The following is a 21,612-nucleotide window of genomic DNA, read 5'->3' as shown; positions in this document are numbered from 1 at the left end:
AAAGCCAGTGAGGTACTCTTCTTGGGTGAAAAATTTAATGGGTTCTAAAATATCTCAGTAACTAATCAAGAGAAGTAATCCTATATAATAAAAGCCTGATATGCAAATGAACCAAACATCGGAACGACCAGCGGAACAACTGGTCACTATGACACACACTGATCACCAGGAGGCAGACACGCAACACAGGATCTGCCCACAAGCCCCAACCAGCAGCAGCGGTGGGGGGCAGGGCTGGCGAGCAGGCTGTGCTAGGCTGGCCAAGGCAGGTGCCAGCGGGGGCCCCTGGATCATCCCGCCGGTCACCCCACAGATCAGCCCTGATTGCCAGCCAGGCCTAGGGACCCTACTCTTACACAAATTTCATGCACCAGGCCTCTAGTCTATAATAATAAAGCATAATATGCAAATAGACCAAACGACCGAATGCATAACAACCATCCAGACAACCTTCCGGACAACCACTCTATGACACACACTGGCGCCAGGCCAGCCAAGGGGGATTCGATGTGCTTGGTTGGGGGCCCTGCCATAGCCCCATGATCGCCCCTCAGAGGGAGGATCAGGCCACCCACTGCGCAGTGATCAATTGCGGAGCTCTGGCCAGGTGGGTGGGGCCTCCCTCTGCTGGGCGATTGATCGCAGAGCCCTGCAATCAATTGCCCCTCAGAGGGAGGCCCAGGCCAGCAAAGCAATCGCACCCCACACCTGTCACCTGCAGGGGGACAGGCAGCACTGTACAGATGGCAAACAGTGGCAGTGGTGGGGGCGGGGGTGAGGGCGGGGCCAGCTGCCAGCAGCCAGGGGAAGGAAAGCCCCAATAGGCCATGATCACTGGCCAGGCCTAGGGACCCTACCCAAGGGGTCCTGGATTGCAAGAGGGTGCAGGCCAGGCTGAGGGACACCGCTCCCCACCCCCCATGCATGAATTTTGTGCACCAGGCCTCTATCTTAATATTTTTTTAAAAGTATAAATAAATGCAAAAACATACATGAAAAACAATAAATCAACATTTTAAGCCTAGCCAGTATGGCTCTGTGGTTGAGCATCGACCCATGAAACAGTCATGGTTTGATTCCTGGTCAGGGCACATGCCCAGGTTATGGGCTCGATCCCCAGTAGGGGGTGTGCAGGAGGCAGTCGACCAATGATTCTCTCATCACTGATGTTTCTATCTCTCTCCCCCTCTTCCTTCTTCTCTGAAATCAATAAAAATACATTTAAAAAAAATTTAAATAACGAAAGGCTTAGTATCACTGACTTTTCCTTTTGCCTCTGACTCTAATATGATTCAGCACAATACTAGTGGCTAGGAAAGTTTTTCTTATGACAAAAGAAAAGCAAAATCACTTTAACATTTCTATTGTTCCATTATTCCACTTCCTCAAATTTCTCTCCCATAGAAATCACTCACATAGAGCCCTGGGCAAAACTGAGAACCAAGTAAAGTTTATTCTCAGTAGATTCCATCTCTTTTTTTTTTCCCCACCCTTCCACCTCCCCGGGTACCCAAAATAGGCCAAACTGCACCTCTCTTAGCCTTTGTGTAACCCCAAAGCAAAAAGAATCTACCCAAAGGGGGGGGGGGGAAAGCTTGACCTCAAACTAGACCTAAGATTATTGAGAGAGAAATTAGTCTTAAATAGAATCATACAATTTCATAAGAATATAGAGAACCAGCAACCAATTCCTGCCATATTACTAATAAAGTAACCAGCCCAGCCAGGTTAAAAATGACAGTGCAATGAGTTACACTAGAGGCATAGCAGACTAAAACCCAGGTCCACTGGCCTACAAAACTGAAAGAGCTTAAACTTTACTCTGTGTTGTTGACATTTGTAGCAGAACATAAAATTCAGAAATCACTGAGATGTGAAACTACTCAATTTCTGTCTTACAGTTCATTGCACATTCACCATCATTAATTATTTCAAGTATCTATCCAGGGATGATTTTGTGTCTGGAGTACTATGCTATAAACTTTCAAGTCTTGGTGTACAAGGTGAAATTCCAAATAATCATTCAATAACTAGAAGAAGAGAGTGCATACAGAAAAGAAAATGGACAGACACAAATGGGGAGAATGAGAAAGTAAGTAGTATACAGGTTAACTACAATTTTTTAAAAATTGTTTAAAGAACCAGCATTTAAGTGGGTGACAAATTTTTATGCTAGAAAACTTTTTCAAATATTTCAGTAATCAGGATGTCTTCAAGGTTTGGCCCAGGAATGCAGATTTCTAACAAGTACAATAATCCCTGGGAGATACATTCCAAGACCCTCCGTGGATGCCAGAAACCACAGAGTACCGAACTCTATATATTGTTTTTTTCTATGCAAGCATACCTATGATAAAGTTCAATTTATAAATTAGGCACAGAGAGATTAACAACAATAGCTAATAATAAAATAGAACAATTATAACATACTGGAATCAAAGTTAGTTGAATTGTGGTCTCTCTCTAAAAATATCTAATTGTACTGTACTCACCTTTTCACATAAAAAAGTACTTCACGGCTTCTCTTTGGAGTATCTGAATTGCCAGCATCACTACTCTTGTGCTTTGGGGGCATAATTAAGTAAAACACGGGTGACTTGAACACAAGCACTGCGACACCAACAGTCTAGTCCAGTGGTCGGCAAACTGCGGCTCGCGAGCAACAAGCGGCTCTTTGGCCCCTTGAGTGTGGCTCTTCCACAAAATACCACAGCCTGGGCGAGTCTATTTTGAAGAAGTGGCGTTAGAAGAAATTTAAGTTTAAAAAATTTGGCTCTCAAAAGAAATTTCAATCGTTGTACTGTTGATATTTGGCTCTGTTGACTAATGAGTTTGCCGACCACTGGTCTAGTCGGTAAGGGAGCATCTACGGCGTAAGCGTAAAGGCGTAAAGGCGTAAAGACGCTAAGACGCCGGCAAAGGGGGACTCGCGAGATTTCATCATGCTACTCAGAATGGCATGCAATTTCAAACTTATAAATTCTCTATTTCTGGAATTTTCATTAAAATATTTTTGGACTGTGGGTAATTGAAACCAAGTAAAGAGAATCCAGCAGAAAGCAAAACAGCGGATAAGGTACGTTCCTTGCACCCAAAAAGGTGTCACGGCTTCAGACTTCCTTCTCTTAAGTAATTTCTCCTTACTCTTTAATGTGAGATATAAAATATATTTACATGTATCGAAGTCAAATAAAAAACAAATACAGCCCGGCCTGCGTGGCTCGGTGGTTGAGTGTCTACCTATGAACCAGGAGGTCACGGTTCGATTCCTGGCCAGAGCACATGCCCGGGTTGCGGGCTCAATCCCTAGTGTGGGGCCTACAGGTGGTAGCCAATCAATGATTCCCTCTCATCATTGATGTTTCTATCTCTCTCTGCCTCCCTTCCTCTCTGAAATCAATAAAATATATATTTTTTAAAAAACACAAACCATTAGCTAGAAAACGTATGTCACTACTTGAATAAAATAACCAATTTGGTGGGGAGAAACTGAGTAGACCCAATACAATACAGTGAAAAACATCAAATACAGTTTATGGATTGGAGGATGGGGAATAGGCATGATTCTTACTTTTCTGAAAACTAGTATTTTGAACCCAGGAATTTTAATTGACTTTTCTGTCTTATTATAATGTCCCTGTGTGTGTTTTTCTCTTCATTTAAGTGGTTGACTATTTTCTGTAAACTCTCAAAAGCCTCAAGATTCCACTTTCTTTAAAGACCAGAAATTTGTATTTAAAAATCTTTAAAGTAAAGGTAAATAACACTTTTTATATTATTGCCCCAAAGTATACTTCTAAATTTAATATGATGATCATAATAATTGTTGAAGTTGCCTCAAGTGATATATAATAAATTAACACCATGACAAGATCTGCAGAGAAATCTAAGTCAATAAGTAATATATACATGCCCACCCTCACCCCTACCCCACTCCCCACACTCCCTCCAAAACTTGCCAAGACATTCTTTTCCTATTCTGTTGTTTCACCCCATATTCAAAATTCCCAGGAAGTCTACATTTATTTCCAAAATTTAGCCAGTGACTTACAAAGCAATTATCATGTCATTGAACACTTAGTACTAGCTACTGCCCTGGCTTCATAGTTTCCTTGGTAATAATTTTACCTGTGCTTCCTCAAGTTCAAGTCTAAGATTATTAATGCTTAGCCATGTCCAGTTTCTACATTCTTACTCGAAAGATAACATCACCACATAGATGCCACATGACAGGACTGTTGCTTGCTAAATTGGCATTGTAGGAAAAAGTAGAGAATATCACATGCCAGCTTCAAAACACCACATTAAGTTGGGAATATGTTTTATCATTCAACTTGACCTTCAATATTTCATTTTACACTTGGTGGGTAGGCGTTCCTAATATTGTGGATAAACACTAGGCAGGTGGTGAGGTGGAACTAAATGTACTATAGCTACATGCAAAACTGCTTCAACAAACAGAAGTGCCTGACATGTTAATACAAAATCGCTTCACATTTCATTGCTCATTTAAAGCACTTCCTTGGTGGCAGCCATGGGAAACTGCCAAGCTTTTCATTTTACAAGATTAGGCTCCTAAAGAGAGCTAGTCACACCTCTTTCTCAATTTCCAAAATTCCCAGGGAAGGATTCTGACTGTTCAGCAGACTAACCTTGAACCAATCAAAAGTGACCAAAATGGAGTCTCATTACAAGTGATATGTCATAAGAGAATATTGCACAGGAAAAAAAATAAGAAAAAATAAATATTGCTATGAAAACACACTCCTACACTCATAAACCTTTAGATAATAGCAAAAAGGAGCCCATAATTAATGCTCAGATGTGTGATATAAGCAACTTAATCTATGGGACTTAAAGATTGAATGTAGCTTGAAGATAATAGAGGAAAACTTTCTGAAGGATGAGTGACATGAGTTGACCTCTGATGTGTAGGTAAGATTTTATGTCATTGCAGAGAGCCAAAGGTTCAAAAGGCTGAGCAGTCACAAACAGAGATTTCCAAATCGATTCAACAAAACTTTGTCAAAGATCTGTGCTGTATAAAGCATTGTACAAGAAAGCAAGGACCAAAGATCATCAGGAAGGGTTAGGGAATGGTATCATCATTTTGACTTACTTGTACTTGGTTGAAAAAATGAGCTCAGAGAATATTAATAGATTTTTGTCAATATTGAGGGAAGTTTCTAGTTGCATTTTATAGAGTATTATACTCAACTCTGACTCTTACACATTTTATCAACTTGAATAAAGGCATTTAAAGTATGCTTCCAAAATCTGCTGAGAATACAAATCTGAGAAAGCTATTTAATAAGTCAAAAACACTTCAAAACATTAAAATAATAGATCAAAAACTAGCATAATAAAATTTGATACAAATCAATATGAAGTACTATACTAAGGATCAAAATGAAAACTGGTTTGAAGCTCAAAATGTGGCAGATCTGCAAAATAGCCATCATTTGGAGCAAAAAATCTATGATCTTTTGTTAACCGCAGCACTGCTACAATCCAGCCTTCTGACAAGGCGCTGACATATCAGATGCAATCTTTAGTGGAATTAATGGAATTATTGTGCCCTGAACAAGAGTGTCAGTAATGCTGCTGCTGGGTCTGATTACATTTAGATGATTCAGTTCAAATCTGGATTCTGGATTCAAGGGGCACATTGACAAACACTTCCCAGGAAGGGGACCAGAAAGTGGAAGGATCCAGAAACCATATTATAAAGAATAACTAAAGTGTCCGAAGTAGGGGAAAGGAACCAAACAAGAAAAAAGTTTCATGAGAACACCAATTAGACTAATTCTGAGGGTCTCCAGCCGGTGGAAAAAGTACCAATGAAAGGAAATTACCTAGAGGTTGTGTTGTGTTGGGTTTGAAAAAGAAATCAGTAATAATCACTGTTCAGAGAGAGAGAGAGAGAGAGAGAGAGAGAGAAAAGAAACAAAAGAATTACCTTTTTAAACAGTAAACTGAACATATATCTGCCAAAGACCTGTAGATCATATCCCTTCAGTGGGGATGAGGTTGAGCTCAATGACCTAATAATCTCTCCCAATATTCTATATTCCATTCTCTCCTTTTTCTTTATATATCACACTAGAGGTCCGGTGCACAAATTCGTGCACCAATGGGGTCCCTCAGCCTGGCCTGCAGGATTGGGCCAAAACTGGCTCTCCAACATCCCCAGAGGGGTCCTGGATTGCGAGAGGGTGCAGGCCAGGCTGAGGGGCCCCACCAGTGCACGATCAGGGCCGGGGAAGGGCGCAGGAGGTTGGCAAGCCAGGGAGGGACCGCAGGAGGGCTCCAGGGTGTGTCTGGCCCATCTCACTCAGTTCCGATTGGCCAGACCCCAGCAGCAAACTAACCTACCAGTCGCAGCGTCTACCCCCTGGTGGTTAGTGCCCGTCATAGCAAGCAGTTGAGTGGCCTTAGCATATCATTAGCATATTACACTTTGATTGGTTGAACGGACAACTGGATGACTGAACACTTAGCATATTAGGCTTTTATTATATAGGACTAGAGGCCCAGTGCACGAAATTCATGCAAGGGGAGGGTCCCCTCAGCCCCTGAGCCCTGCCTGCACCCTCTCCAATCCGGGACCCCTTGGAGGATATCCGACTGCTGGTTTAGGCCCGATCCTGGGAATCGGGCCTAAACTGGCAGTCAGACATCCCTCTTACAACCTGGGCCTGGTTCCTAACTGCTCACCTGCCTGCCTGCCTGATCGCCCCTAACTGCCCCCCCTACTGGCCTAGTCACCCCTAACAGCCCCCCCCCCCACCGGCTTGTTTGCCCCTAACTGCCCCCCCCCCCCCGCGGGCCTGGTCCCCCCACGCAGCCTGCTGCTCAGTCGTTTGGTCGTCCCTCACTAACCCCCCTGCCAGCCTAGTCGCCCCACACATCCTGTTCAATCGTCCATTCGGTTGCGATAATCGCTTAGGCTTTTATTACTATAGAATAGATATAAAGGTAGCGGGAGCTCCTTTAGCCAAACTGAATAAAGAAGCCAGCAGCCATCCATCACCTTCAACACTTTTAGAATTTGAAAATTACCATCTGCTTGGGCAAGATGTTTGGCAAATTTATTTTATTCTAAAACTTCAAATTAAATTTACCCAGAGAATAGATGTGGTAATATCAATGCAAGGACTGCTTACTTAAGTAGGAGTGAACCTAGGGAAGCCAAATGTAAACATTTCTGGCCTGAAGATCAAAACCATAACAGTGTCTACAACTCATTTCAGGACAAAATGAGGACTCCTATGTGCCCTGCTATGGAGCTTTTATATGCTGCTGATGAGGCACACTCTTCCAATAGAAACAGGATTTAAGTACTAGCTATGTTGCTTGCTGGTTGCTATTAACTTGGGCAAGTCATTAGACTGTCTGAAGCCCAATTTTTCATCTGGAAAGTAAAACTATTGATGCAATAATACGTCCCACGTACCTTTTAAGAAATGTGTAGAGATTAAACTAGGTAATACATGTGAAAATATTCATAAACTAAATACTATGTGTTATATACAAAGGGAAAAAAGCATGTATTCAATTACAAATTTCTGCAGCTGGGATTTCTTACATTAAAACATTTTTAATGGCCCATAAAATTCCTGCTCCCACCTGCAAGGTTGCCTGGTTTTACTATACCAAGTTACATTTTAAAGATATAACCATCCCCTAATTATGGTTGTTTCCTATATTATAAGATTAACTGCTACACTTTAGCACTGCGTTGAGCAGCTGGCGCAACTTTAATGCTTTCTACCCAGACCGCACACTGATTCCTTTCATTCTATTCCAGTGTTTCATATTAATTTTATACTTCTTAATTGTCCATTATAGTATTTCTGTCTTTTTTTTTTTAATTATGGAGTCAAATAAAACATATCCTGGAACCACACACACAGAACTTCAACTTTTCCAAATGAGTCACTCAACAACTTTATAAAACATAAACTTTTACAAAAGATAATAAAATTGCTCAACACCAAAGCTGGGATTTCAATCTAAATTATTTATAAAGCAGAAGGGCAGGATTAGATATTGCTGAAACAAAGGGATTTTGCACTTGCAGTATTTTAAATAATTCTACATGCACAGTATGTTTTTAAAAAAGTGTACCGATCCCACATTTAGTAATAAACTCCATGGGATGTCTGGCAGACATTCCCTGCCACCACAGTTTACATCGACCATCTGTGTCGGCAAGCAGCTTTCAGATACTCTGCCACCTGACTCACTGTCCCAACTCTTCTCACTTCTATTCACAGGATTCGTTTCATTTCCATCGCATACTATATCTGCCCTAGAGAGGAAGAAAATATTACCAAAATACAGTGTTACATGTTTCTTAAACCAAAATAAGGTTGAAGAAATTGTAACAACCAATTCGATGTGTGATGGATGGATGAAGCTCTTATTCTAAGTGCTGAGGATACATGTGCATCAGAGGAGGTGTCTTGAGCGATTGCTTAGTCCACTGCCTGCCTTAGGCCAATGAGGAAACTGAGGCCCCGCAGAATGATGTCGGTGAGCAGAGAGAACGTGGAGGGCAGGTGACTGACGCCCTGCCAGGGCCCTTTTCAACACAGCACTCAGATCCAGCATTCCTGTGTGACTAGTGACTTCCTCTATTCTGGATCCAAAGAACAGTCTCTCAACGACCCTTGTGGCTTTGGAGGAAATTTTCAAATATTTCCCCAAATTTCCAAATGCTGGCTTTTCTCAAAGGACTCTTTTTACTCACCCCCACAGCCCTATTTCCCTTCACCCAGTGTCCCCAAACTCTTTGTTTTTCAATTGAGATGTAATTAACATATTACATTTTGCTCTTTTGAGTTCCTACAACATAATGATCCCTGGTATATATTGCGAAATGGTATATATTGTGAAATGATCACCATAATAAGTCTAGTTAACATCCATCACCACATGCAGCTACAGTTTTTTCTTGTGATGAGAACTTTTAGATTTACTCTCTTAGCAACTTTTAAATATACAATACAGCATGAACTCTAGGCAGCGTGCTATACATTATTATAGCCCCCAGACTTAGCTGTTTTATAACAGGAAGTTTATACTTTTTGATCCTCTTTACCCATTTTCCCACTCCCCACCTACTTCCTCTGGCAAACACCCCCAGTTACCAGTGGATTAAAGGAAGGGCAAAATGGGTGAAGGGATCAATTGTATGATCATGGATGGTAACCAGACTTACAGTGATGAACAACACAATGTAGTATATACAAATATCTAATTACAACATTCTACCCCTGACATATATGTAATTTTGTATACCAATTTTACCACATGAAAAGAAAAGAGAGAAGAATATATATATATACATATGTGTATATATATATATATGTGTGTGTGTATGTGTGTGTATATATATATACACACACATATATAGCCAGATAGAAAAAAAGTGGCAACAATTGTAAGAATTCCAAAATAAATTAATGCAAACACAGTAAAGAGAACTGGGGAAAGAGTGAGCTAGGTAATGAATAATTTTATAAAGTGTCAAAAGCAGCTGACAAGAAAATATTAATATTAATTAATACCAACTGGCTTCTCAAAAAATAGCTAGCAGCCCCTGTCAGGAAATGTGATCACTGGGTCAAAGTCCACAGATTCATGTGGCATCTGGAGTAAATCGTGCATCTCTCACCATTCTGGACTGCGAAGAGCCCTCAGATGGAGCAGTGATCTTGCTGAGCAATAATCGTGCCAGGTATTGGGTAACTTCCCCATCTTGTATCATCTCCCCACAAAACTGTGGGGTATAAGGCATTAATGTCTCAGGAGGAAGGAGTGGGGAGGACATTTTCTGTGTTAAAATGTTAACGTTGAGTATTTGAGTTTAAATGTTTAAAAGAGGACAAGCAAGATTTTTTAGAGCAGACTGATTCTCATTTTTTAAAAATAATTTGCTTAATTGCAAAAGTAAGGCCCATTTATTTTCTAGAACTTGGTAAAGACAAACATGTGCATAGAAAAGAAATGAAATCCACCCATAATTCCCTCCATCTTACTGTAACAGTTGATCATTTTTGCAATATAACTATTGCACCAGGACTATGATGGCAGGGCTAGTGGGAAAGGGGACACTTTGGCTGAGCCAGATGTGCAATGATGTTTAGGGCAAGAAAAAGGGGCTAAAAAAAGTTTTTCTACAAAAATGTTAAGGGTGATTTTGACAAAAACGTGATGGAACACTGTAGGAGAGTTTCACACCCTGACAGTCACATCAACCAGTTCGTAGGGGCGGAGATGTGCACCTTTGCATCCTTAGCACCTAGCACACCTAGAAGGAAGAATGAGAGGAGGTCCTTTCTGTTCCTTACCTGTGTGAGAAACAGCTTGACTGCATAGTGGTGAAGCAGAATGTCTATCGTTGCAATTTTTCCATTTAAGACTCACATTCTACGCCACCTTTTTCTCAGTTCAAAGTATCTTAATACATAGCATGTCTATCCTTAAATCCCTCACCTTCAGATGACATCTCTCTGAGGTATGCCCCAGCGTCCTCCCTGCAGCTGGATGGTGCATCCATCACATACTCTCTATTTAAATCAAAAGGGTCCCTCACATACACCAAAATTGAGAGGTACTTGTTCAGCCATTTTCTCACAATATAGTAGTAGCTTACAATGAGAAATAGATCATAGTGGTTAAGTTCAGTTCAGTGCAAGAAATATTAATTATGTGTTATGTGCCAGCAACTGTCCTAGAGATAAGTGCATAGAAATAAGGACATTCCCTCTGCTCTTGAAAACCTCAGTCTGAAGAAATTACTTTTGTACAATGTATTAAGTGCAGTTGTCTCTGGCACATGGCAGACAAAAGAAGGGTACTGTATTAACTTCCTTCCGTTAATTTTCCCCTATTTATACGACTTACTCCTCAGTTTCATTGCTTTTGAGATTTTTGGGGTTTGCGATTATTTTTAATTCATTTAGCACTTATGTATGACAGGCATTGTGTTAAACGAGATGAACATTGCTTCCACATTTTTAAGGTGAAGTAACTAAAACTCAGAGATTAAGTTCACCTAATGATAGAACTAGTAAAATGACACAAGTTAATATTCAAATAATAATACATCTCCGAAATTCATTTTTCCCCCAGAAACCTAATGCTCTCAGATAAATACAGTGGATCGTGTTTAGAATGGCAATCGCTACAGTGTGAAGAAGTGGTAAGCTTGAATTGGGAATGCTATGTGCCAGTCCTTGAACAATGTTACTTTTTTTAGAATTGTGTTTATTTGGACCCAATGAAGTGCTCACTATTAGCTCAGTCTCATGCATTCCACTTCTTAGTAAGTACCCATATTACAAAGGTAGTTCACTTTTGGGATATCAAAATCAAATAATTACAGAAGGAAAGTATGCATAGTTTCTTTTGATAATATAATCTCCTTTAACAATTTCCAATAATTACCAATCCCTTTGAGAAAGGTTTGCATCCAAACATAAACCCTGGCATCCAAGACCCTGTCATAATCCTTCTCACCTCTACTGTGAAGCTTGACTTTACTAAGCCATTTTGAGCCCTCTCCTCCTTATACAAAGTTATTTATCAGAAACTTCTCACATATACACTACCAAACAGGACAAAGTTCCAATATATGAACATATATGTGCACTGAAAAACATTATAAAATACAGACAAGCAAAATTAAAATGCCATGTTCCTACCACCAAATGATTGCTACTATTCACCTTTTCATGTATATCCATGATTTGTGTGTGAATATTTTTCTCAAATTTTATCTTTGAATGCTCAGATAAAAAAGATGTTGTCTTTTTTTACTGCTAAATCTATTAACCATATTCTATACCTGTGTTCATGAGAAAGTAAACTCTACTGTAAAGAGAAGCCCAAGAGAGGGAGCAGGTGAGCACAAGAGAAAGAGCCATGAAGTCCTAAGGAGGCACAAAATCATTTAAGGGTACACTGCTCTATTTTAGAAATAACTTCATGACCACCCACGAACTGCTTAGCAACACAGCTGGAGGTTGTCCGTCCGGACAATATAAAGAAAAAAGCCCAAACTCAACAAAAGTGGAAATGTTTTAATAAAACCTGGGGTACAGGACGAAGCATGGAAAAGAAATGGGCGCAGCAAGTGTAAAATAGAAAAGGAAATCATTCATTCTATAGTTGCAGTTTTTAAATGGCAATGAAGTGGGTGTTTTCCTTTTGGCCTGACCATCCTCTAGGCACCTTACATGTAATATTGCATTTTATACTCACCTGAACCCCGTGATATCAGTACTATTATGCCTCCTTTTGAAAATGAGGAAAATGAGGCACAGAAGAGCTGAATAACTTGCCCAAGTGCACACAACTGATTAATGAAGGACTCAGGGATCAAATTCTGGCAATATGGCTCCAGAGCTTGATCTTTAAGGAACTGCTCTGCTCTGTCCTTTAACTGTCAATTTCTGGAAAGGCCAACCTGAAAAATGGGAAGAAGAAAGTGCCTGCAGGAAAATGTCTCCACCAAAGCCAATAAAGCAGAGTTTTCCAAATTAAGCAGGCAACTTTGATGTGCAAAACCTATCACCATTTGTTAGGGACTTCCCTGAGGAATCTCACAGATACTTCACCTTTGTAAGCCTACAACTCTGAACCTTACCCTGATTCATCCATAGTACCAATCTCCCATGAAAAGCTGGTCCAAGAAGAACCTTTCTCATTCAAACAGTATCAGTAATTAAAATGTGTCACCATCAGATCTATGCTAAGATAGATCTTTAAAAAAAAAGAAAGAAAAGGATGGGGGAGTAAGGGGGGGTGGCTAACACATGAAACTCAAATACCAGATAAATGTAGCCACAGAGTCAACGAAAATTATCATCAAAACTCCATGACATCACCCAGCCGGTTTGGTTCAGTGGTTGAGCATTGACCTACTAGTATGAACCAGGAGGTCATGGTTCGATTCCAGGTCGGTTTGGTTCAGTGGTTGAGCATTGACCTACTAGTATGAACCAGGAGGTCATGGTTCGATTCCAGGTCAGAGCACATGCCCTGGTTGTAGGCTTGATCCCTAGTAGGAGGTGTGCAGGAGGTAGCTGATCAATTATTCTCTTTCATCATTGATGTTTCTATCTCTCTCACTCTCTCTTCCTCTCTGAAATCAATAAAAAATATATTTTAAAAAAACTCTATGACATCAAAAAATATATATTAGATACATAATAAAGACTTTCATAAAATAATAATTCAAAGAAAGATACAAGAATTTAGAAAAGTTGGCAAAATACCAGAAGGAGATGACAATGACCTGGCAGACCTTACAAAAGAAGTAAAAAAAAAAAATGAACCACCACAGAAATGAAGACTCATTTTGAGACAGTAAGACACTGCTGGAATCACAGTATGGGATACGAAAGACAGAATAAAGAAAAGTGAAAAAAATGCAACAACATGAAAGAGTAGAGAGAAAATGACTAATAACAAAGCCAAAGAGAGATCCACCATAGGTGTTTGGTGTCTCTAAATAAGAGAAACAAAGTACATTTTTAAAAAGTTATAAGTCCAGAATATCATGCACTGGGCAAGTCAGACAGAAAAAGTTAACCATATGATTTCACTCATATGTGGGATATAAAACTAAAATCAAGAAAAGAGTAAACAAGAAAAGCAAACAAAAATTCATAGATACAGACAACAGTATTGTGGTTACCAGGGGGAAAGGGTATGGAGAGTAGCAAAGGGTAAATGAGGTCAAATATATGGTGAGGGAAGATTACTTGACTTTGATGGGCACACAATGCAATATACAGAACTTGCATCATAGAAATGTACACTTGAAACCTATATAATCTTATTAACCTATGTCACCCCAAGGAATTTAAGTTTTAAAAAGTTATGTCAAAAGCACACAGAATAAATCAAATAAGATTTAAATTTAAAGACTTAAAGATACACCCTGTCTGGGAAAAAATTAACACATATAGCTTAACACCCAAACATATCCACATAAAATGAAAGGACTTTACATAAAGAATCCTTTAGACACTGAAGCACGAAAGAACAAGCCATCTGTAAGGAGGAAAGTCAGGATCAACTTAGATTTCTTCTCAGCAACTTTGAACACAAATACATAATTGGAAAAGTAAAAGTACCCCAAAGATTCAATAATCTAGAATCAAACAAACCTTAAATATAGTATAAAGATAGCAGAACACATTATTAGGACTTTCAAAAACTCAAAGAATATATTTCTCCCTGAATCTTTCTAGAAGATGCTATTAGAGAACGAACCAACTGAGAGATGAATAGAGATCTCTGATAAAAAGAACAAACAAACTGTGAGCATTGACTCTAGCCATAGGACTAAAACTGAAATAAGTCTAGAAACTTAAAAGTGGGGGCTAGTGTAATTATGCTGAGGGCCCAAATCACCCAATTTCCCTCTTCTTCCTCTGTCACAGAATTCCTGATTTTTAGCTGCATACATGGCTTCATTTTCCTGACTCCCATACAGTTCACTGTGGCCTTGTGATTTAAGTGCTTAGCCAATAGAATGTATACAAAATTGGTATGGGCAGCTTCCAAGAAGTGTCCTTAAAGGGAAAGGAGAGGCCTTCCTTTATTTTTTTCCTCCTTCCTGCTGGCTGGAATCTCATGTTTTGTCCAGAGCTCAAAAAGCTACCCTAGACTATAAGGTGACCTTGGAAATGGAAGGTCATAGTGAAGTCATGAGGTAGAAAGAACATAAATCCCTCATATTGTAGAATATTATACAAGCTCTGGACTGACTACCTCCATGGGAGAAAGATATAAACCTCAATTTTGGGTAATACATCATTATTTTATGTGTATTTATTCTTCTCAGCTGAACTTAGTCCTAACCAATGCAGTTCCCTTTGTCCTGGTATTAAATCTTACACAAAAATAAATTCCAGAAGTCTTAAACATTTAAATGTCAAAAAAATAAAAGTGCTAAAAGAAGAGTGAGAATTATTTTTATAATTTTGAAGTAAGAAGGTCTTTCTAAATATAACACAAAACCTAGACAATGTAAAATGAAAGGTTTAAAAATTCAATAAAAACTATACAACGAAAACAAAAAAAAACATTATTGTAGCCTGGTTACAAGACAAAGAAGCTGGGTAACATATTTGCAACCCACTTTGCATTAGACTAGGGCTAAATTTCATTCTATAGGTTAGTCCATAACACCAAGCAATAACCCAATAGAAAAGTTGGCAATGATTATGAACAGACAGTTTAATAACAGTCTAACTCTTAGACATGAAATGTGACTAACTCTTAAACATGAAAAGATGTTTGGTCTTATTCATAATAAGAGAAATACAAATTAAAACTACTAAGAGGTATCATTTTCTATTAGATTGGCAAAAATCAAAAACTTTGATAATATACTCTTTGGGCAAGGCTTTGAGAAAAAAGGTAGTTACATATTACTGAGAGCAATTTGACAGTAACTATAATAATAAAAGCGTAATATGCTAATTAGACCAGACAGCTGAACAACCTTCCAGATGTCATTCCAGTCATCCTTCCAAATGAAGCCACGGCGGCGGGGGCCGAGGCAGAGGAGGTTAGGGGCGATCAGCAGGCAGGCAAGCAGTTAGGGGCAATCACACAGGCGGGCAAACATTTAGGGGCAATCAGACAGGCAGGCGAGTGATTAGAGGTGATCCAGCAGGCAGGCAGGCAAAGTGGTTAGGGGTGATCAGGCAGGCAGGCAGAAGTGGTTAGGGGTGATCAGGCAGGCAGGCAGGTGAGCAGTTAGGAGCCAGCAGTCCCGGATTGTGAAAGGGATGTTTAGGCCCAATCCCAACCTAAACTGGCAGTCGGATATCCCCTAAGGGGTCCCAGATTGCGAGAGGGTGCAGGCCAGGCTGAGGGACCCCCCACCCCCACCTCATGCATGAATTTTGTGCACTGGGCCTCTAGTATATCTTGAGTACAAGTGCACATACCTTTGACCCAGAAATTATGCATCTAGAAATGCATCCTACAATGCATGTGAATATTTGCCAAATAATGCATGTCAAAGGACTATTCATCACTGTGTTATTTGGAAAGATTAGAAAGGACCTAAATGTCCATCAATAGGAACTGGCTAAATGCAATGCAGTTTAATTAAGCACTAGAATCCTATGCATCTGTTAAAAGGAGCTCTCTATACACTGATAGAGAATGAAAAGAGATACATTGTTGTGTAAAGGAGTGCAGAAAAATATGTGTTTTATAATTCATTTTGTGTTTGAAAAAGCAAAAAATATATAGAGAGTGTTCCCAAAAATGTATACACACACTTTGAATAATTATAAAGGCAATGTTTATTAAATAAAATATACTTGGTTTTCAAAACTGTTACAGTGTGTATACATTTTGGGGGGATACCCTGTACATATATTTGTTTAAGTAATGAATATCTTTTGAAACATATATAAGAAACCCATAATATAAATTGCCTCCAGGGAAAAGAATCTAGGTAGGCAAGAAATAGGGGAAGCTAACTCTTAAAATTCACATCTCTGTGCCTATTTTTAATATTGCAAAGTATTTATTATATTACCTATTCAAATTAATTGTTTAATTAGATTTATATGAAATGGAAGAAAAGGGCAAGTCACACACAATGAAAATGATAAAAAAAATTACACTTTATAATCTCCATTTAGATGTATCATCCTGGGGTAACATAAATGCTTGAAAAGAATATCTAGACTTTCAATCTCAGGTAGCAGTCCAGATATAAGTCAAAGATTTAAATCAGGTATCTCTATAGAAGACAAAATGTTAAAGTAATTTGTTAATAATTAAAACTTAAAATAAAGAGATGATGTCATTTCATTGTATAAAAGCAGTAGTTACAGAAATTCCAAAATAGTCTCCTGTTCTTTCATTTAAAGAAAATCAATAAATTCCATGACAGCAGATTCTTTGTCATGTTCCTGGCCATCCCCAGACCTGACACGGAATAGGGGCACAACAAATATTTACAGAACAAGTTAAAGGTTTAAGTGGAATTACATTGACAGAAACAATAAAAAATGTAATGTTCTACCGTATTATTGGAATTCATTGGCACCAGCTTTATCTTAGTGAGTATGAATCCAAGTTTCCACCCTTTTACTTTAATAGAGTATTTTTACCTACTGTCACATTTACGTACTGGTTGCTCTAGTGAACACACTGTAAGGTTTACAATTTCTAGGGGAAATTTTCATGTTGTGTCATTTGCTCTTTTCACACACACACACACACACACACACACACACACACACACACACACACACACTCTTCTCAGTTTTACTGTTGTCAGGCTGCTCACTTCTTCTCATACCAGCTGCTCCTCCCACCTGCTCCCCGAAAACATAATGTAAAGCCTCCATCTGATGCACAGAAGGGACATCATTGAAGATAACGGTAAATTTCCAGGGATGGTTCTATTCTCGACTGAGGCAAAGGGTTTTTTTTAAATATATTTTATTGATTTTTTTTACAGAGAAGAAGGGAGAGGGATAGAGAGTTAGAAACATCGATCAGTTGCTCCTGCACACCTCCTACTGGGGATGTGCCCACAACCAAGGTACATGCCCTTGACCAGAATCGAACCTGGGACCTTTCAGTCCGCAGGCCGACACTCTATCCACTGAGCCAAACCGGTAAGGGCGAGTCAAAGGGTTTTGAAAGAGCTCAGAAGGTAGGTAGCAGGCAGATAATATGATTTCTGGTCAGACACAAAAAAATAGAAATGCTGCAGCTTCAATCAGAAAGTAGAGGCAGTTGTGATCTCGGGGAGGATTTTTCCTTATGGCTGAAGTTCCAAATCACAAATTTCTCCTTAGAATGAAGGCATTTAGTGATGAAGCTTTAGTCTTTTCTGAGAAAGCCATGAGATTCAGATAAGTCATATTCTCTTAATATCAGCATCTTAGTTTTCAACTTGTGATGAGATTTAATAAGGACATCTTATGCAATATTTTTTATCACATAGATTGACACAACTAATTTGGGCACTCTGAGTTCCTTAGAGAATATGAGGGGAATGTAGATATTTCTTCTAGAGAAACTTTCAAAAGTTGCTCATAATAATGTAGATTTGTTAACCCTCAAACTAAAGTATGGAATTTAAAAAGTAATTCATGTAATTTTTTTAAAAAATTGTTAAATTAAGATAAGTTACTGATGTAAAATTATCGTGGGATCTGCTTCTTGTTTTTCTTTTGAAGTAGATAGCTTATTTTTGTTCAATTAAATTAGTTATATTTTTATTGAAATTCATCTGCTGTGGGAATTTAAAGCAGAGAGAAGGAGGGAGACCCAGTCAAGTCAGTGACAAGGGCAGGACCCATTGCTAAGAATGAAAGCAGCAGAAGCTAGGAGAAACCAGGTTAAAACCAGAACCAGAGGCAAAAGCTGTGGTGGAGAACCAGGCTGTCACAGAGCAAATAGAGTAAGCATCTAACAGAGCCACAGCCTATAGCCCAGCCTAATCAAGATAATAATATGAGAATTCTATTAAGAAGCAATCTGATTCATTTGCCTGTCACCATAACCATTATTGCTTGTCTCATTTTCGGTTCGTATAAGTGTATTTCTAATAGCACATGATCTCACTCATCTAGGGGAAATAATGAACAACATAGACTGATGAACAAGAACAGACCCAGAAACAAGGAGGCATGGATCAGACTGTCAGGCCTCGGGGGGAGGGTTGGGAAGGGTGGGGATAAAGGGAGAGATCAACCAAAGGACTTGTGTGCAGACATATGAGCCCAACCAGCGGTTAAGGACAACAGGGGGGTGGGGGCATGTGTGGGGAGGGGGGTGGGATGGGAAAGGGGGGACGAGGACAAATATGTGATACCTTAATCAATAAAGAAATTTAAAAAAAAGAAGCAATCTATAATAATAAAAGCATAATATGCTAATTAGACCGACATCATTCCAAAGACCTTCTGGACAAAGCCAGGGCTACAAGGGAAGCCTGGGTCCCGGGTGCCAGGGGGAAGCCAGTGCCGGCAGCTGGGGGAAGGAAGGCCTACTCTTGCACGAATTTCATGCATCGGGCCTCTAGTGTGAATATAAGCATAGAGGTGTTTTTCAAGCGCCGCACTGCCAAGTGAAGAAAAAAGGAGCTACAATGGTATATGCAACTGACTCCTGAGGGTTTTGTTCCTACATTATCCAACAAATATTAATCGATGACATAATCTGTGCAAAACACTACGCTGAGTACTGGAGTAAATAAAGCAAACATGGTCTCTAACCTCATGGAGCTTATACTATGTCAAAGGACAGGGTGGGCAGAACAAAGAAAATAATAAGTAACCTGATTTGAAAATAAATAAAATACTTAAGACGATAACAGTACAATGAAAGAAACAAGCACAATGCTGAGAGGTAGAGCAGGAGAGGGGACCTATTTTAGAAAGGGTGGCAAAGAAAGGCTGCCTGCAGTGACCTTGAGTTGAGGCATGAGGGATGAGAAAAAGCCAGCCATGGAAAAAAAAATGGAGGAAGACATTTCTTGTCAAAGAAGCAGAAGTAAGAAGAACTCAACCCTTTTCAAAGAACTGTGAGAAAATCCATGTGGCTACAAACTGGTGCTCCTCCTGCAGCTACCTTCTCCTTCACAGTTTATACCACAGCTCACAAGCACCCTGGAATCAGAGCTGCCTGGAGTATCTAAATTATTCCTCTTCTTTTATTTCTCCTTAAGAAAGGCTGACTAAATCATGACCTCAAGCTGTTGACAAATAGAAGAATTTTTTCTTTAAAAGTTGTTTTGTGTTTTAGTGTAATGAAATACTTAAAATACTGAAATAACACCAGGAAGTTATCTAATGAATGCAAATGCATTTGTATGTGTCTCTGCAACCACCCACCTAATTCAGAATCACTGGCCCTGCTCACGAGGTTACCATGGCAGCCATCTGCACAGCACACAGCTCACTTACCATCTAGGTAGGTGTTTCCCTGGTAGGTCTCAGTAGGGAGAGGTCTTTTAGGAACCCACACAGCTAGAAAGAATCAGCAGGCAGCCTAGACCTGATGAGAGAACAAAATACACAAGATTAAATTAACCACGCAGTCAAGTCCACTCCTCCCTGTATTCATGGATGGTAATGCTAATACTTGGAAAACATATTATTTTACATATGAAAAATGTTGAATTTTTGGTCCACAAAACAGGAATATAAGAAATGACACGTTTCTTTATTTCCTTTTTGTGAACCTAAATAAAAATTTCTGTCCCACCAGGTGGTAAGAAATTCAGTTTTATTCTTTATGGAATTTCTTTCCCTCCTACTCACTGCTACCTCCAAGCAAGGCCATGCAAAGGTCTCCTAGGCTCATTTAGAGAGATCAGAAATGACTTTTTTTAAGGCTCTGAAACCACACCATCTACATTTGTAACATGGTTCTGCCATAGGACTAAAACTCTATGTCACGTAACAGTGACATTGGGTGACTTAATCTCTTTCATGATTAATGGAGATAATGATAGTAACTACTTCATAGATGGTTAGATGAGTTCATATATACAATGTTCGTAGAATAATGTGTGGCTGTTATGTGTGCAGTAAGTGTTTATCACCATTATCATCACCATTTCTATATGATGTAAAAGTGTCTGGAGCTTTCCTCCAGTAACGGATCCACTGTGGTTATCAGAGATGCCAAATCTCCCAGCCCTAAGGGTTTCCTCATATCCCAAGGCCCTGCTGCTTCTGGCTGGAAGCACCTAAGCTTCTGAATGTTGTCCTCACCCCAGGACAACACCGTGGAATGAGCCACAAGCCCTCACCAACGTGCCAACCATTCTCCAGGAATCTCACTGCAAGCCTCTCCCCATCATCCCTCTCAGGACCCTTGAAAGCCTTTCCTCCCTCTGAGAACCTAACAAAATGTGAGGTCAGCCTTCATAACAACAAACAGCAGCTAAACTAAGCTTCAGAAACGTCAAGCAGCTGTTGCTGCTTGAATAAAAGACTAGCTGATTGGGAAGGGGAAGGAAAATGGAATGATACAGAGAGAACAAATAGGAATCTTTCTTTTTCTGCCATACTGATTGTCACTCTTGCTTAGGTGAACTGGGTCCAGCTTCACTATGTGTTCTCTCTTTTCCCTGACAGAGGTTACTTGGCCTCCGTTAAGTCTCAGTTTCCTCATATATGGAATCAGGATAATAACAGAACCTATCTCACAGGGAGGGTGTGTAGATTTGATAAAACGTGTACATCGCTTGCAGCAAAACGCCTAGCACAGAGTGAGCACTCAACAAATGCTAGTTCCCTCCCTTCGTTTTTCCTTTTCTATAAAGAGACCACCACCTTTTATCTTTCTGACTTGAAAGTCTCATACAAATCATTCCTTTGAGTTTAGGCAGAAGTGTGGTCTAGAAAAGGCAATAATTAAATGCAATTTAGTTACTAAGAAAGGAGTGGGTTTGGGCTTTTAACCCTTTCCTGGGCCACATGAATCTGGATTTTGTTTTATTAAACAAGTGGCTTGTCTACTTTTTATTTTATTAGGAAATAGCAAGAATTGCCTAGGGACAATAGAGCATCAGGCACAAACATTTATAAACTTAGA

General features: G+C 39.5%; 1 protein-coding gene across 1 annotated transcript in view; it reads right to left on the bottom strand.

Annotated features, from left to right (window-relative positions):
• Window positions 1-20,064, bottom strand: part of IQCM (IQ motif containing M) — a 384,245-nt gene extending 364,181 nt beyond the window's left edge. The window contains exon 1 of the mRNA XM_054717693.1: window positions 19,974-20,064. Within this exon, the coding sequence (XP_054573668.1) occupies window positions 19,974-19,976 (3 nt within the window). The 5' untranslated portion in view covers window positions 19,977-20,064. The remainder of the gene's footprint in view (window positions 1-19,973) is intronic.
• Between the last annotated feature and the right edge of the window lie 1,548 nt (window positions 20,065-21,612).

This window comes from Eptesicus fuscus, chromosome 6 (genome assembly GCF_027574615.1).
Source record: "Eptesicus fuscus isolate TK198812 chromosome 6, DD_ASM_mEF_20220401, whole genome shotgun sequence".
Classification (NCBI taxonomy): Eukaryota; Metazoa; Chordata; class Mammalia; order Chiroptera; family Vespertilionidae; genus Eptesicus; species Eptesicus fuscus.
Note: the sequence above shows the minus strand (reverse complement) of the source record. Positions and strands in the feature narration are given on the sequence as shown.